The 15,185-nt window shown below is 46.2% G+C and overlaps 1 protein-coding gene across 1 annotated transcript in view; it reads left to right on the plus strand.

Annotated features, from left to right (window-relative positions):
- LOC119455468 (uncharacterized) overlaps positions 1-8,069 on the plus strand; it is a 43,303-nt gene extending 35,234 nt beyond the window's left edge. The window contains exons 2-3 of the mRNA XM_037716876.2: positions 6,787-7,117; positions 7,857-8,069. Coding sequence (XP_037572804.1) covers positions 6,787-7,066 — 280 coding nt within the window. The 3' untranslated portion in view covers positions 7,067-7,117; positions 7,857-8,069. The remainder of the gene's footprint in view (positions 1-6,786; positions 7,118-7,856) is intronic.
- Positions 8,070-15,185: the final 7,116 nt, after the last annotated feature.

Consider the following 15,185-nt stretch of genomic DNA (forward strand, 5'->3'; position numbering starts at 1 on the left):
TCTTTTCCCACCCCGAACCTCTACTACTACTACTGCAGAATTAAGCGTCTCTTTCCTCCTCTAGAATCACCATATATAGAGAGCAAACGCGACGTCTTCCGTCGCGCGAAAGGCCGTCGGGGGGGGGGGGGGGGGAGGGGAGGGAGGGGAGGCGACGTTTGGATACGGCACCAAATACGTAATTATATAAAAAGCACAGCATATCCACGGAGTGACAGATGATGAGTGGGCGAAGCTCCGGAGGGAATCATCGGATCTCCCGCTTGAGGGGACGCTAGCACAAACGCGTTAGAAACGTGCAGTACTCTCTAGTAAGGGGGAGCGGCCACAGCGTCTTACGCAGCCATTTACACATGCCGGAACGTGCACCGCGTTTGCCGACGCCATCACATGACTGCTGAGAGAGTATACCCCCCGTATTCATAAACGCTCCTCGACTTGAACTTGACTTGCCACCGCTTTGGGCAGCGCGTTCGAAACGCGTTGAAGGTAAGGTGGAGAGGCCACAGCGTCTTACACCAGCTTCTTACACGGGCCGTAACGCGCTAGCACAAACGCGTTAGAAACGCGCTAGAAACGCGGCCTTTCGTTAATGTTGGGTATTTATAGCCATCGTGGTGCGTTTGTCCATGTCCGCTTCGTGGCGTAGTGGGCTAACGCCGCGCGCTCGGAAGCGAGGGGTCCCTGGTTCGATTCCGCGCTACGGACACAACTTCGGAATTTTTTTCTCATTTTTCTCAGACTGGTTACACACTACTACTACTACTACGACGGGGACGGAACGGGTGCCGCTATAAGGAGCTTCGCCCCTAAAACGTTGCTAGGCGAGAAGGTGGCAACGACTTCCGACGCTGCTCGACGAGTGTTCCGCTCTGGTCTCGTCGAAAACCTCCGAGCCGCCCCCAGAGGCACCGGCAACAGTCACCAACGCCGCGCGCGTTCGGTGAGAACGCGGGCAAAATGCCGATGGCTTCAACAACAGTTCTGCGCGCTGCTGGTGCTGCTGCATGTCCAAGTTTATACAGCTGGTAAAACTACTATCCTTACTCCGAATAGCTATCTACTAATTTGCTATCGCAATTGATGCTTCGCCTTTCGGGTGAAACTGCTACAATTTTTTACCGTGATTTTATTTAAAAGGTCGATGCCTTCTGTATGCATTCCATCTTCCACGTTTTGCCGGCATTGTAAAGTTGTGGGCGTCAGCATTTCATCAGATAACCTTGTCATTCTCACCCTAACTTCAAAGCTAACGGAAGCAAGACTCTGACCACAGCCGGCAACGGCGGTCAAACTCATGCCCCTTCGCCATCGTGCCGATCGGAGCTGGACAAGATAATTACGGCGCTTTTGCGGATGTTCGACACTTAATAATTTTTTCGAGACATTGTGTGCGACACAGGCTTATCGAGTAATTACTCCTGCCCACGAACATCAGAGGCCACACGAAGCAATACTATTATGCACATGTTGCGTTATTTCTTTGTATTGCATAAGCGTACATATTCTTTTTAAGATGGCAGCGTTTACTGGCAGAGCCTACAGCTCTATAGAAGTACATGAGCTAACAGCTGAAAATATTGCTGAGTTGTGCTGATTTGATTGACATAAAGAAAGCACCAGGTTTCTTTATAGAGGTAGTATGGGGACCTCCACCTGGACTATCCCGACCCGAAACAACGGTACTTTGCCGATTGTGGCTTGGTGTCGCATTTACAAAGTCGTTTGCTTTCCGCATCGGATGGGAGGATAGTGCTGCATGGGTGACCACTGCGGCGACGAGGAAACAATCGAGCACGTACTGTGTCACTGTCCCCAATACAGCGCACTTAGGCAGTGAGTCGCGACCGCGCTGGCGCGTCTTGACGACCGGCCGCTATCGGAGCAGACAGTCCTGGAACGCCGGCCTATACAGTCGTCACACAACAAGTCAGTCAAGGCACTCTTGAAGTTTTTGCGATCGAGCGGACTATCTCACAGACTATAGTGCTCACAGACATTTCCAACCTCTTTTTTTTATTCCTTGAATTTTTTTCGCGACTTCTTTTTCTCTATCCTATTCTTTCCGCCTTTCATTTCCCCTTCCCCTTCCCCTAGTGCAGGGTAGCAAACCAGAATCTCTTCGGGTTAACCTCCCTGCCTTTCCCACCACGTTTCTGTCTCTATTACTTTTCTCGGTCTTGCATACTTAATCGGCACTTTTACGGTAATCAAGAGTGAAGAAATAAATTATCGACTGAATTTGTCACTGTCATTGTCCGGATAACCGTTCGCACAGAAGACATGCCTGATGACGATGATAGGAGGGACTGTTTCTGTTGTATGGTTGTAAAATTCTAGCCGTAACTACCTCTATCGCTTATCAAGTATTTTGTTTTCCGTCCCTATCATAGACTCCTTATTACAGAAGCAAACAAGAATTTACTTGATGGGGGGGGGGGGGGGGGTTCATAAAAGTAAATGCTAATATCAAAGTGGGTTAGTGATTGTTTGTTAATCTCGAGATGAAGCTAAAGATTATGCTTATTTAAGAGTTCGTACACTTAATCAAAGCATGTAAAAAAGAAACGAAACATTCTTTTTATTAAAAGACTGTGCACCCTACTTTTCTACAAAATAGTTCTCAGCCGCATCTACTTCCATCACCTGCGGCTGCTAATGTAGGGGAACTAACTGACTGACCGCAAACAACTTGCACAATACTGAGGTTAGATGACGAGGCTCACTTTCTCTTCCCACCATTACACTATTACAACAATTCAACCACGGACAGGAGAGGGGAAATGATCTGCAGTTCACGTAGACGTGACGCCTGCGGCAGTAAGGATGTTCCACATCCGCCCCAGGGTTGTGAGTGGTGGCGCTGGCTAACTACTACCAGGGTTAGTTCTAGTAGATAAACATATGTAGCCCAAAATGTGGATAGAAAACACCCACATCGCACGCCTAATGCGACGACGTGAACTTGTATCCCACCTGCGGCCAGTTGTTCCTTCATCCACTTTCATTTCCATTTATTTCTCCTTTCTTCAATTCAATTAAAGACTGCAGATAATTTCCCATCTGCTCTTCTGAGTGTCATTTTTTCTTGGTTTCTTATCATATGACTAATAAAAATCGTGCCCCTTGGTTTCCCTTCTTCTCGTTCATTAGATAGCGAGGGTCTCGATTCTGGCAGCATCGGTGCCTTCAGAAGCATGTGTGGATTTATTTACGAGTTCCTTCACCTAGAAACTTCACGAAGACGGGGCGCCTACGGCATAAAGGATGTTCCACATCCGCCGCCAAGGCTGTGAGTGGCGACGCTGGCTAACACTAGCAGGGTTAGTTCCAGTAGATAAATATAAATGCCCCAGAAAGTGGATGGGAAAACGGTGCCGCAGTAGCTCAATTCGTGATAGCATCGCACGCTCAATGCAAAGACGGGGGTTCGTATCCCACCTGCGGCCAGTTATTTTTTCATGCACTTTAATTCCGATTTATTTACCAATACTTTATTGCCGCGCGACTGGCCGCTCGAGGCACTTTGCGTGTATTCGCGGGCTTCTTTCACGCTCGGAAAAATACTTTTATGTAGCCCGTATTCAGCAACAGAAAGCTGTATCGGTAGTTTTTATGGTGCTCTACAATTGTCTTCTTGACGCTTTGATAATTATGACAGTACTTCTCAAGTTAGATAAATAATTACAATTACCTAATTAAATCACAGTAACGAAAAAATTACTGGCGGCTACTCCACTGCACTGGAAACAATACGCCCTAGGCTTGCTTCGCGTACCGCCATTCCTCTTTTTTTTAAATCATGCTGCATAATAGCTCGGACACCCTATATATATATATATATATATATATATATATATATATATATATATATATATATACACGCTATTCAAACCTTTTCCCATCTCCTTTCTACCTATACCACCTGGCCGGCTTCCCGCAGCACACACATTCACTTTTTTTTCCACTTTCATACTCCTAATGCTAATGTGTGTGCATTGAAAAAGCACACACATTGGCAAACAGGCATTCACTTGGCATATGGTGCTGCAGTCCAGCTGAATGCGCGAACGCCTACAAAGAGATGTCCCTGCTTTTTTACACGTGCATCGTTCAGTGGGGTTAAACACCCTTGTAAAATGGTGAAATTAAACATTTAAAAAAGTATGATGCACTAGAAAGGTAAAATTAACAAATTCGGTGGCATTTTCAACCCCACCTCTTTGAATGGGCCCTATACAGCAAGGAGATTTGCGTAGAAGGAGCAGCAGGATCCCCGATCCTGAATTTCTGCGACAAAACTGTGGCTGCGTGCATAATTCGATAGAGATTACTTCGGCTACTACACGTGCAATCAGTTGAGCACATGCATCGACTGTCATTTTTGCGTTCTAAAGCCTGTTGGGGACAATGCGCGTGGCCAACTTAGGGACTGTGCGCTAAAAATCAGAAGCCAAACTACATTTAAAGAACGTACTTCACCCTGCTCGGGTGTTCGGATCATGCTGATGTTCATGGTCGCAAATGAGAGCGCACAGTACTCAGCATATAAACCGAATAAGAAAGCAGGACCGGCCTGAAGATGTGACAAGCAAATAGTCCAACACATCCTTTCACAAGTTTCGCTGACAGGTCTTCGCTGGGAAGCAGTTTTATTTGTCCGAGTTTTTGTGATCCATGCAGATGCAAAATCATTTTTGCCTTAGTAAGCATAGTTCGGCTATTGCTGCATCTGGCAGTTCTTCATTGGCGTTTACAGGCTGACATGTCTACTCAATACTGGTCAGATTCCTCACAGAATTAGTGATTGCAGTTACATTCTAGATTGTCGCAACATCTACGACAAGGATGACACAGCATTCAAACATTTCCTCCTGCGACGTTTGCCGCCCGCTTCCGCCATCATGTAACATAAGCACAAATTGGAAATGTTGAGACCAGTGCTTAGATGCTAGAGCGTCTTTCTAAAAACTAGGAGGCAGAGTGATGGCCGGGTTTCAGGCTGGTCCAGCGATCCAACACTCTACAGCACTTTGTTACATATTTACTCTGTGACCAAAGGTAGAGCTTTCACTTCACTTCTGCAGGAAAAATCTGCAACCGTTACACGTTTCTCCAAAAACTTCATGCGTTTCCATGGCGTTCAGATTATAAAGTGAATGAAAGTTTTAAAGTTGGTTCTATGTAATGAATACATATATTTATATTTATTTATTTATTCCTTTACTCTCAATGTCATGAGGCGTTACAGAGAGGAGTGGGAGTGTGAACAACGATATAAAAGTAAAGTATAAGAGCAGGTGCACTCCTTTACAACACTTCTTCAATTGCAGACTTGAAGGATGCAGGTGTTGCGAGGGAGACGACGTAGGCAGGCAGGTGATTCCAGGCGACGCTGGTTTTTCGGATAAGGGCTTCGTAATTTTAGTATGGCAATTCGGCACGCCAATCTTGGGATGATGGTCAACACGCCACGATGCGTAATAACACTTTAGTCAGTGTTAACACGCTCTGAGGCGCTAGATCTGATATCAGCTGCAAGAAGGCTCATGTCACGTTATATATCACTGTTTTTGAACGCTAGGCAATAAATCTACACTTCATGATAAGTTACGTTTCTCTTTTGTGACTGCTCGTGAAGGATTGATTAGGGCTTATTGTTTATGGCTTTCTACCGAGTTCTACAATACGTCAGTCGGACGCCTTAAAAGTGAATTTACTTTGAAGACTATGTCTTCTTTTGCAGGTTATCACCCCTTTTCCGTATCGGGTGCACCTGTTTAAATCTTTTTTCTAGCCTCTTTTGTGGGACGATCCCGCCGATTGTGCTGTCTAAATATAAGGGCCACAGGGGCCACTGGATTTAGGCCACTGAGGTCACTAGGTATATGACGCTCGGTAAATGCCTCTTGGTGTTCTAGATATGTTCCAATGGGTATGTGTAACTGGGGCCACTGAATATGTGATGACTAGGATTATGGTAATTGTGATGATGATGATAACTGAAGACAAAAGTTTGGAATGTGATTCAGCCTCTGCTTGACGTCGATCGAACGCCCCCCCCCCCCCCCCCTCCCCTTTCCAACTCCCCGACTGGTTCACAATAAAACATACGGTCCATATACCGCCTTCTCATCCCAAACTAGCCCAAGAAAACGTTCTGTCATCGGCTTCAACTAGACGTTGAATAGCTTTGCAACTTTTCATTCCTTGCGGCATTGCCCTTATTGTTACAGTGGCCGTAGAGTGCGCCAGTGTTAGATTTTTCCCTGCATGGATATGCAGCAAAAATTGCTTTACCTTACATCGGCTTGTAACTTCTAACCTGTTTCGTCAAATCTGTTTCATGTTTCGAGGCTGGCTCAACTGGTTCATTACACTGAGCAAAAATAACAGTTCTGAAAATTCTCGTTTGAGTTCCCTTCTAGATTGTTTACTGACTCGCCACCTGAAAATTTTCCTTGTCTACCTTTTTCGTGTTTCCCAAAAGTATAGCTAACTAATTATTGCGCTAATCAGGATTTTTATACACACTATAAGACACGCAATTACGAGCGACCCATATAAGTGCTAACTTTGAACTCAGTGGCTTCACACAGAAAACGCAGAAAGCCTTGTCAGCGAAAGAATTTTTTACTATTATTACTATTATTATTATCCAGTTAAGGTCAACAAGAAGCCGAGCCCCTCACCAAGCTTATCGAATACATATCTGAGCTCACGCTTTCGTGAAGCGAGTTAGACGCAGTGGTGGACGTCCAGCTAAAACGTGCTCATTCTTTTCAGGACTGCGGGCTACCTCAGCGGGGGCCAGGACCCCGGCGAAGCTGGTGGCTACCGGAGTCTGCCACCCGCCGAGCGGTTTCAGCTTGAAGTCGCGGTGCCCTCGCCCCTGTCACGGCACCCGTCTGCCAGTAGCCCCACTCTGTACGGACGCCATGGTGCGTCACAGTCCACCGACTCGGCCGACCCGGTGCACGCGACGGCGGCGAGGGCTGCGGCCGCGGCGCTCCTAGGTCACAAGCCCGATGCCGGACCCGACGCCGATGACGCCTACTACCGCTGACTATGGCCCGGGAATGACTACGGAAAACGACCGGAGGCCTCGAGCGTCGAGGTGCTCGCTTTCCCACTGTTCGGTGTCATTTTCCCTCGCTAAATCAGCTGTAAAGTGCTGATTGTTTATAACTTAAAGGACCACTGTTTATTATTCTTTTGGTCATAATAGAACAAGTGAAGGTTCTATTCGCGCAAATTCTCTTAAAACACGTAAAGTCAGTATCTTACCTTATAAACACTGAAAAAAAAAACTAATACAAGAGAGGTATCCAAACCAAAACTGAACACAGCGTTTTGAGCATCTGCTGCCTGTGGCGTCTCTGAAAACGTCAGAACCTACTATTCGTGAACACGCAGAGCGTCGACATGGCATCATCATTCAAGCGCGTGCGGCTTAGCGAGTCCAGAAACTTCTGTAGTGGCGTGAACAAATAAAAGCGATCAGGTCAATATGAAATATGTTGAAAAAAAAAAACGAAGCGGTTCAGTATCATGTTCCATACCATACAGAGATCTGTGCTCTTAGATATATCATGAACCGACGTTATGCAAAATTATGCAGTATTATGCGACGTGCTTTAAATCTCACAATTTTATTAGTCATTCAGTTGCAAACAATGCACTGGCTCGTAAAACTGAGCGCGTACTGCATGAACGAATCCAACCACACTGTCGCGCACTCAAGCCAACAAATGAAAAAAAAATCAATGGTGTGTAAATTTTCGCTACTTTCGTAGATTTTTGTCAATTGCTCCAGTTTGAGATGTGGCTACCATCTACGCTTTCCTTCCCTGCAGGACCTGTATTGAAGGGCAAGCAGCCTGTGCTCCTATGCACTGAAACTAGTGCGCACAGAAACTTGGATCAAGACGGACCACCATGGGCAGTGGATGAACCCCTTTCAATTCCTCCATCTGGCAGTGATATAGCATTGTCCTTCAGGGCTCAAAGCCTGCCCTCAAGCCCACATGTTGACTCCGAATGTCATTTGTGAAATAAAACCCAAACAAAAGAAACGCACTATCATGCTCTCACTGTAATGGATACAGAGCGAAAGCCGTTAAGTGAAACAAGGACGCAGTTTCGATTCTTTATGAAGTTCTCGATTATTGATTATATGTGAAGTACAAGCAGGTGCCTGTCAGCTCGTAACACAATCAAGGAATTAAATTAACATTATATGGCTTTGAGATAGAGCCAATAGTGACTCTGATCAAAAGGAAACGGCTGGTAACCCCATAGCTTTTGCGAGACGTTGAGAATAATATCAGTGACAAACATATTAATGTAGATTGAACAAAGTAATAGAAATACATTAAGGTGGCGGTCTCACTCCGGCGGCACGAGCCCCCGTTTTCAGTACTTTTGGAGCAACCGTGGCGACTCTTCTACTTAGGATACAAAGTTTTATATACCATAAAAAGCTTACTTCTTATAGATTCCAACTACATATAATATAAAGAAATTGATTAATGTGATTTAGGAATATATATTCAAGAACAAGCCGGAGATACATGGTTTTTGCAAACTGTGTTTCAGTTGTGACTATATTTAGAAGAAACTACCGCATTTATGCATTGCGTTTTGCTCTGTAGCTTAAGGACATATTTATCTAAGTTCCTAGACGCAGCAACTTATTGTTGAATTTTTACTTTTTGGATAATTTGCTTTTGAAGATTGCCAAATATCGCAAACTTCTGTTGTAAACAGACCGGCAACTAAACGCTCAAGGAAGCAAAATTTTGAATAAATTAGAGTTCAAGAAATTTCCATTTAGGACGCAAAATTTCATTCATGTACCTTTATTAGTTTTAAAGCGCAGCTTCGTAGCTTTAGTACCTTCCCGCAAAAATGGGCAGAAGTAGAACCAGAATTCTAAATATTGCTTAATTTCGGTAACATTATTAGAAAAACTAATAAAGGTACATGAATGCAATTTTGCGTCATAAATGGAAATTCCTTCAACTCTAAATTATCCAAGTTGCCGGGCTGTTTACAGCAGACGATTGCAATATTTGGCAATCCTCAAAAGCAAATTACCCAAAAAGTAAAATTCAACATTATTTTGCTGCGTCTAGGAAATAGATAAATATGTCCTAAAGCTACAGAGCAAGCCGCAATGCAGTAAATGCGGTCGTTTCTTGTAAAGATGGTCACAACTAAGACACGTACAGTTCGCTAAAACCATGTCTCTCATGCTTGTTCTTGAATATTTATTTCTAAATCACAATAATCAATTTCTTTATATTATATATAGTGGAAGTCTACAAGAATTAAGCTTTTTGTGGTTTATACGACAACTTTATCCCCTAAGTAGAAGAGCCGCCATGGTTGCTCCAAAAGTACTGAAAGCGGGGGGCTCGTGCAGCCGGAGTGGGACCGCCCCCTTAACATGCAAATCAACATCGATCTGCACCACCTCTGCACCGGTGGCTGTGACTCTGCGGCAAACAAGCCAGAAACGCTTGCTTGCGGGATACAGTACCTGCACCAGTTTTGTGACGTATAGAGCCAAACCGAACGATGTGTGTGGGCGAAATAAAACGCGATTGGCGCTTCGAGATTGTACGCCTGCAGTTGCCCTCAGAATAGTTCCGCTATTTTGACAATGCATGGTAACACTACCGCGGTGCGATAGCAGAAACAAAGAAAGGAGCTGCCAGCTGCAGCCGTTAGATACTGTTTTTCGTGGGACATTAGGCAAGGCCTAAGGCGCTTACTAATCCCCGCGACTGTACTGCAAGAAAAAGGAGACGCAATCACGAACACAAACGCGCAAAGACATATAAAACAAGCACAGACGCTTACAGGAGTTAGTGCTACGAACTTCTGCAGCATTGCAGATACAAAAACAAAGTGTTGCTTGACGCGAGAATTAGGCCGCAACGTTGTTTTTGTAAACATGGCTCCGCAGTAGGTGATGGTGTCGAAGCAAAAGACGCCACCTCATCTATTACCGCTGTGGAGAGGTCGTTCACACGACGAAGACATGTGTCCACCCCAGGATTCCGGCTCATATGGAGGCAGCGCCATCTCGCGCAATACTGCGGCGACACTCCGTGTCTCTCTAAGGAAGTTGAGAATAACAAAATAATAACTCGGCTCCCTTGGTGGTTCTGTAAGTGCTATCGTGCTAGCAGAGCACGAAGAAGCCTTTATTGTATGGGCAGTAATACTGTATTTAATACTATGGTAACTTAATACTGTGGAACTAAATATGTGCATTTTAGATGGCAAAAATTATAGAATATAAGCCTCCGTGTTTTTCTAGGGAGGATGAAGTCGATAGTTTGCATCGCTGAAATGTTGGGCACAGGCTTGGCCTGATCAACATTCACATTTTTCAAAGCGAAGCGTTCTTTGCTTACCCACCCGGACTTTTCTTATTGTGGCTACTGGGTGCTGTTAGGTGCAAGTGCAATCGTGCCGAAGAGCTCATGCTTAAAAAAGAAAAAAAAAGGATTGAATTACGTGGCAGATTGTGGGTGCAAACCTCGGTTCTCAAGCACAACAGCCCGACGTTCTATACGTAGGGCCACAATAGCACGTATACTTATATCGTGCGAACGCCAGACAAAAAGCCGCGTGGTCACACTGCATAGCACCGATCCGCCAGTTTCCTTTAAAGTGGTTGAGGCACCAAATCTTGAGGGCATAAAAAACCTGCTGTAGGTTTCCTCTGTATGCAAGGACACTAAGCATGAAGTGTTTGACACATCAAACGTTTAAAAAATGTTTTAATTCACTTCCAAAGAGTGCCTCGGTGCTCGTTCTCGTGATCGAGAGCCATCGCCGGCGCGATGGACACCGACGTCACTGTGTTGTAAGCGCAACGAAAGTGACGTACAATGAGCGGTGACCCACTGGGCAAGCCTATAGAAAGCCTCGAGTCAAGAGTGCAGTGAGCTACATCTGCTGCGAACCCACACTCAGCCTAGTTTTTCTCCGCGTATTGCCGAACTAGCTAAGCACGTGTGTGCGAGAGCAGACGATGCAGCAGCAGTGCGTGCGCCACAGCTTTGTGGGCCCATGTGACCACGCTTCCTAGACAGTGATGTCACTGTCCAGCTCGGCACCAAAATACCGAAACCGTAAACAATTTACACAAATAATGCGAATAATGCGAAATCGAGAATATATGAATCTTCGAGCGTATATCATGCTTCCTAGAGCAATAAGAAACGTTTGAAACAAAGAACGCGCAAGCCACAAATTTGATGTCTCAACCGCTTTAAAGAGGCCAGGATGGAATGAGCAAACATATTGCTTTTGACAAAGCGCTTCAGGAAAACTTTCCTTCACATATATTCCATGGTTTATACATATATATATATATATATATATATATATATATATATATATATGTATTGTTACGTGAACAAAAAGACGTTTATTAATAATCCAAGTAGAGTGAGTCGCGACGGCTTTGATCAGCTGAGTGCCGATCGAGATTCAGCTCGCTAGACGCACGTCGTCTTCTTCCTCCACCCCTCTTAGATGCCCCAAATCCTTTTGAGGTGTAAACGCAGAACGCACGTAGGAGTGTCACATTGCCCTCCGCGCAGACGAAGCACGTCGGGCAAATCAAACAGGTTGTCTCGAGATAAAGGGCTTTAAACGGGCGACATGCGAAAGTTCAGTCTTTGTTGACCGACGGCCATTTGATGTGAGGCGTGCTATGCGGTAGGTCAATTCACTCATACGATCAGTAATAACATAGGGTTCAACATAGTGGGCCAGCAGTTTTTCACATAAACCACGTTTTCTTGTTGGTTTCCACAGCCACACTAAGTCACCGGGGTCATATATCACGTGTCGGCGTCGGCGGTCGTAGCGTTCCTTCGAGCGTTCTTGGGAAACAAGAGTACGTAAAGAGCAAGTCGTCGGGCCTCTTCAGCAAGAGAGACAGTCTCGGATATACAAAGATTATCGTGGCTTGAAAACGGCAAGATAGCGTCTAGCGTGTATCGAGGCGGACGAGCATACAGAAGAAAGAAGGGACTGTAGCCCGTAGTTTCATGCTGTGAGGTATTAAATGCGTAAGTAATGAAAGGGGGCACGTTGTCCCAGTTCTTATAATCTTACGCAACATACATGGACAGCATGTTAGTAAGCGTTCTGTTGGTGCATTCCGTCAGGCCATTTGTTTGGGGATGATACGGCGCGGAATGTCGTAAATCTGAAGCACATAGACGAAGCACCTCTTCGACCACTTCTGCAGTGAACTGCCGTCCACGATTGCTGATGACTCTGGGAGGTACGTGTCGGAGAATGACGAAACGCAGGAGAAAAATACACACGTCGGTTGCAGTAGCCGATGGTATAGCAGCTGTCTCACAGTAGCGCGTCAAGTGATCGGCACACACGACAATCCAGCGATTCCCATCAGATGACTGCGGGAAAGGACCGAGAAGGTCGATGCCGACTTGATCGAATGGAGTGCTTGGGGGTGGCACTGGAAGTAGTCGGCCAGGAGGAGCGCTCGTCGGACGCTTGTGACGTTGACACTCGTTGTAGCTGGATACGTACTGGTCGGTCGTCTGACGATTTTAGGCCAGTAGAACCTTTCTTGGAGTCGGTAGAGCGTTCGCGCAGATCCCAAATGACCAGACGTAGGGTCGTCATGCATAGTGTGCAAGATGGATACACGGAGGCTTTCCGGGACCACCAGGAGATAGATATCGTGGGCCTGAAGTCGAATAGTTCTTTTTGTACAGAACCCCATCACGAACGCAGAAACGAGAGGATAGTGCTGATTTGCTTCTGCTAATGAGCAGTGGCTCCAAAGTTCTGTCTTTTTGTTGTTCGATCTTGAAGGTATGAATTACAGGAAATCCTGGCTCCAGTGATGCGATATAGCCATCGAAGTTGTCCGCGTCGCAGTCCGTCGTTGGAAGCGGCATGCGCGAGAGGCAGTCAGCATCGGCGTGCCGTCGGCCACTTTTATAAGAAACGGTAAAATCATACTCCTGTAAGCGAAATGTCCAACGCGCAAGCCGGCCTGATGGATCACGGAGGTTAACTAGCCAGCATAGAGAATGATGGTCTGTCACCACAGTGAAGGGGCGCCCGTACAGGTAAGACCGGAACCGTTGTACGGCGAAAATCACTGCAAGACATTCTTGCTCTGTGACTGTGTAGTTGCGCTCCGACTTGCTTAAGGAGCGACTCGCTTAGACGACGACGTGTTCTTTGGTGTCGACGCCTCGAACAAGGACTGCGCCGATGCCAATACCGCTAGCGTCCGTATGAACTTCCGTGGGAGCCGCATGGTCGAAGTGTCGGAGAATGGGATGGGACGTCAGAAGAAACTTCAGCTCACGAAAACCGGCTTCACATTCAGGGGTCCATTCGAAGGGAACGGCCTTCTGGAGGAGGCATGTCAGTAAATACGCGATGTTGGCAAACCCACGAATAAACTGGCGGAAGTATGAGCAAAGGCCCAGGAAACTGCGTAGCTCTTTCACTGAGCGAGGTGGTTTGAAGGCTTCGACAGCAGCAGTCTTCGCTGGATCGGGTCGTATGCCGTCCTTGTCCACTAGATGGCCCAGAACCAGCGTTTGGTGCTCTCCAAAGTGGCAATTCCTCGAGTTGAGCACCAAGCCTGCTTTTTCCAAGCAGTCTAACACAAGGTCGAGACGTGGCTCACTAAACGTGCACCCGAAAATCATTACATCGTCTAGATAGCACACGCACACTTCCCACTTCAGACCACGCAGGATGTTGCCCATGAAGTGCTCTAAAGTCGCAGGCGCATTACACAGCCCGAACGGCATCACATTAAATTAAAAAGTCCGTGTGGTGTCACAAATGCCGTTTTCTCCTTGTCTGCCTTGTGCATAGGAATCTGCCAGTACCCCGACCTCAAGTCGACAGCCGAAAAGTAAGATGCTGATGAAATGCAGTCGATGGCATCATCAATACGTGGAAGTGGATACACGTCCATTTTGGTGATGGTGTTTAGGCGACGGTAGTCAACACAAAATCGCCATCTACAATCTTTCTTTTTAACCAAGATCACTGACGCTGCCCACGGACATTCTTATTTAGCATTTCGCGGACTTGATCGTTGATCACCTTGCGTTCCGATAGTGAGACTCTGTACGGCTTCTGTCGCAATGGTTGGGCAGATCCCGTATCTATGGGATGGTGTATTCGAGAAGGGGGAACGATGGTGGCCCCTGTTTCTGTGAAAAGTCAAACAGTCCGGCGTGTTTTACCAGAATATTCGCCACTTCCACGCTGGTTAGTGCTGAGTGACTTGTTCACAATAGTTAGAATGGAGGAGTCCGCTGGAGGGCATGCATTAACGAAATGGCGTTTATCCGAAGAATCAGGGGCTTCTGTAAGAATGGCTAGTGACTTCACTTGATCTTCATGGTAGACGGCAAGTTTCAGACCCTGTGGTAGTATTGCAGGTTCACTGGAACAGTTTACGTTCCATAAGCCTGTGCGTCCGTGAATAACTGACAGCGTGCAATACGGTATCAGCACATTCCTCTTGATGCAGCTCAGATGAATGGGCTCCATGGTAGCTTCAAACGTTACGCCGGTGGTAGGGAAACTGGTGACTGAAACACACGCAGCACACAACGGAGGCACTACTTTATCACTGGATACACAAAGCACACTTTTGTGATTTGGTGGGCCTTCCGTAAACGCAGCCGAAAAGCTCGTACCTACACTAATTTCTCCTGTTCTGCAGTCGACAGTGGCACCACACAGTTTCAAAAAATCAAGGCCCGGGATTATGTCATGCGTAGAATGAGAAAGAACTGCAAACTCGTTAAATATTTGACCGCCCAAGATAACGTCCACATTGCAAACCCCGACAGGATGTAACAACTCCCCACTCACTCCACGAAACGTATCATCCCGGTCCCAGCGAAACATCACTTTTCGTCCTAGGAGGCTTTTATATGCAAGACTTATCACTGAAACGGTTGCTCCCGTGTCCACTAAGGCCATTGTTGAAACTCCATCAATCAGTACAGACACCTTATTCTTAAGCATGCAAATGGGTGGAGGTATCTCTGTCGACATCGAAGATTTTCCAGCGGCCACACCTCCAACGGCCGCGCTGACTAGTTTTCCAGAGGTGGCGACAGGTAGCGACGCCGCGGAGA

This window comes from Dermacentor silvarum, chromosome 6 (genome assembly GCF_013339745.2).
Source record: "Dermacentor silvarum isolate Dsil-2018 chromosome 6, BIME_Dsil_1.4, whole genome shotgun sequence".
NCBI classification, from domain to species: Eukaryota; Metazoa; Arthropoda; class Arachnida; order Ixodida; family Ixodidae; genus Dermacentor; species Dermacentor silvarum.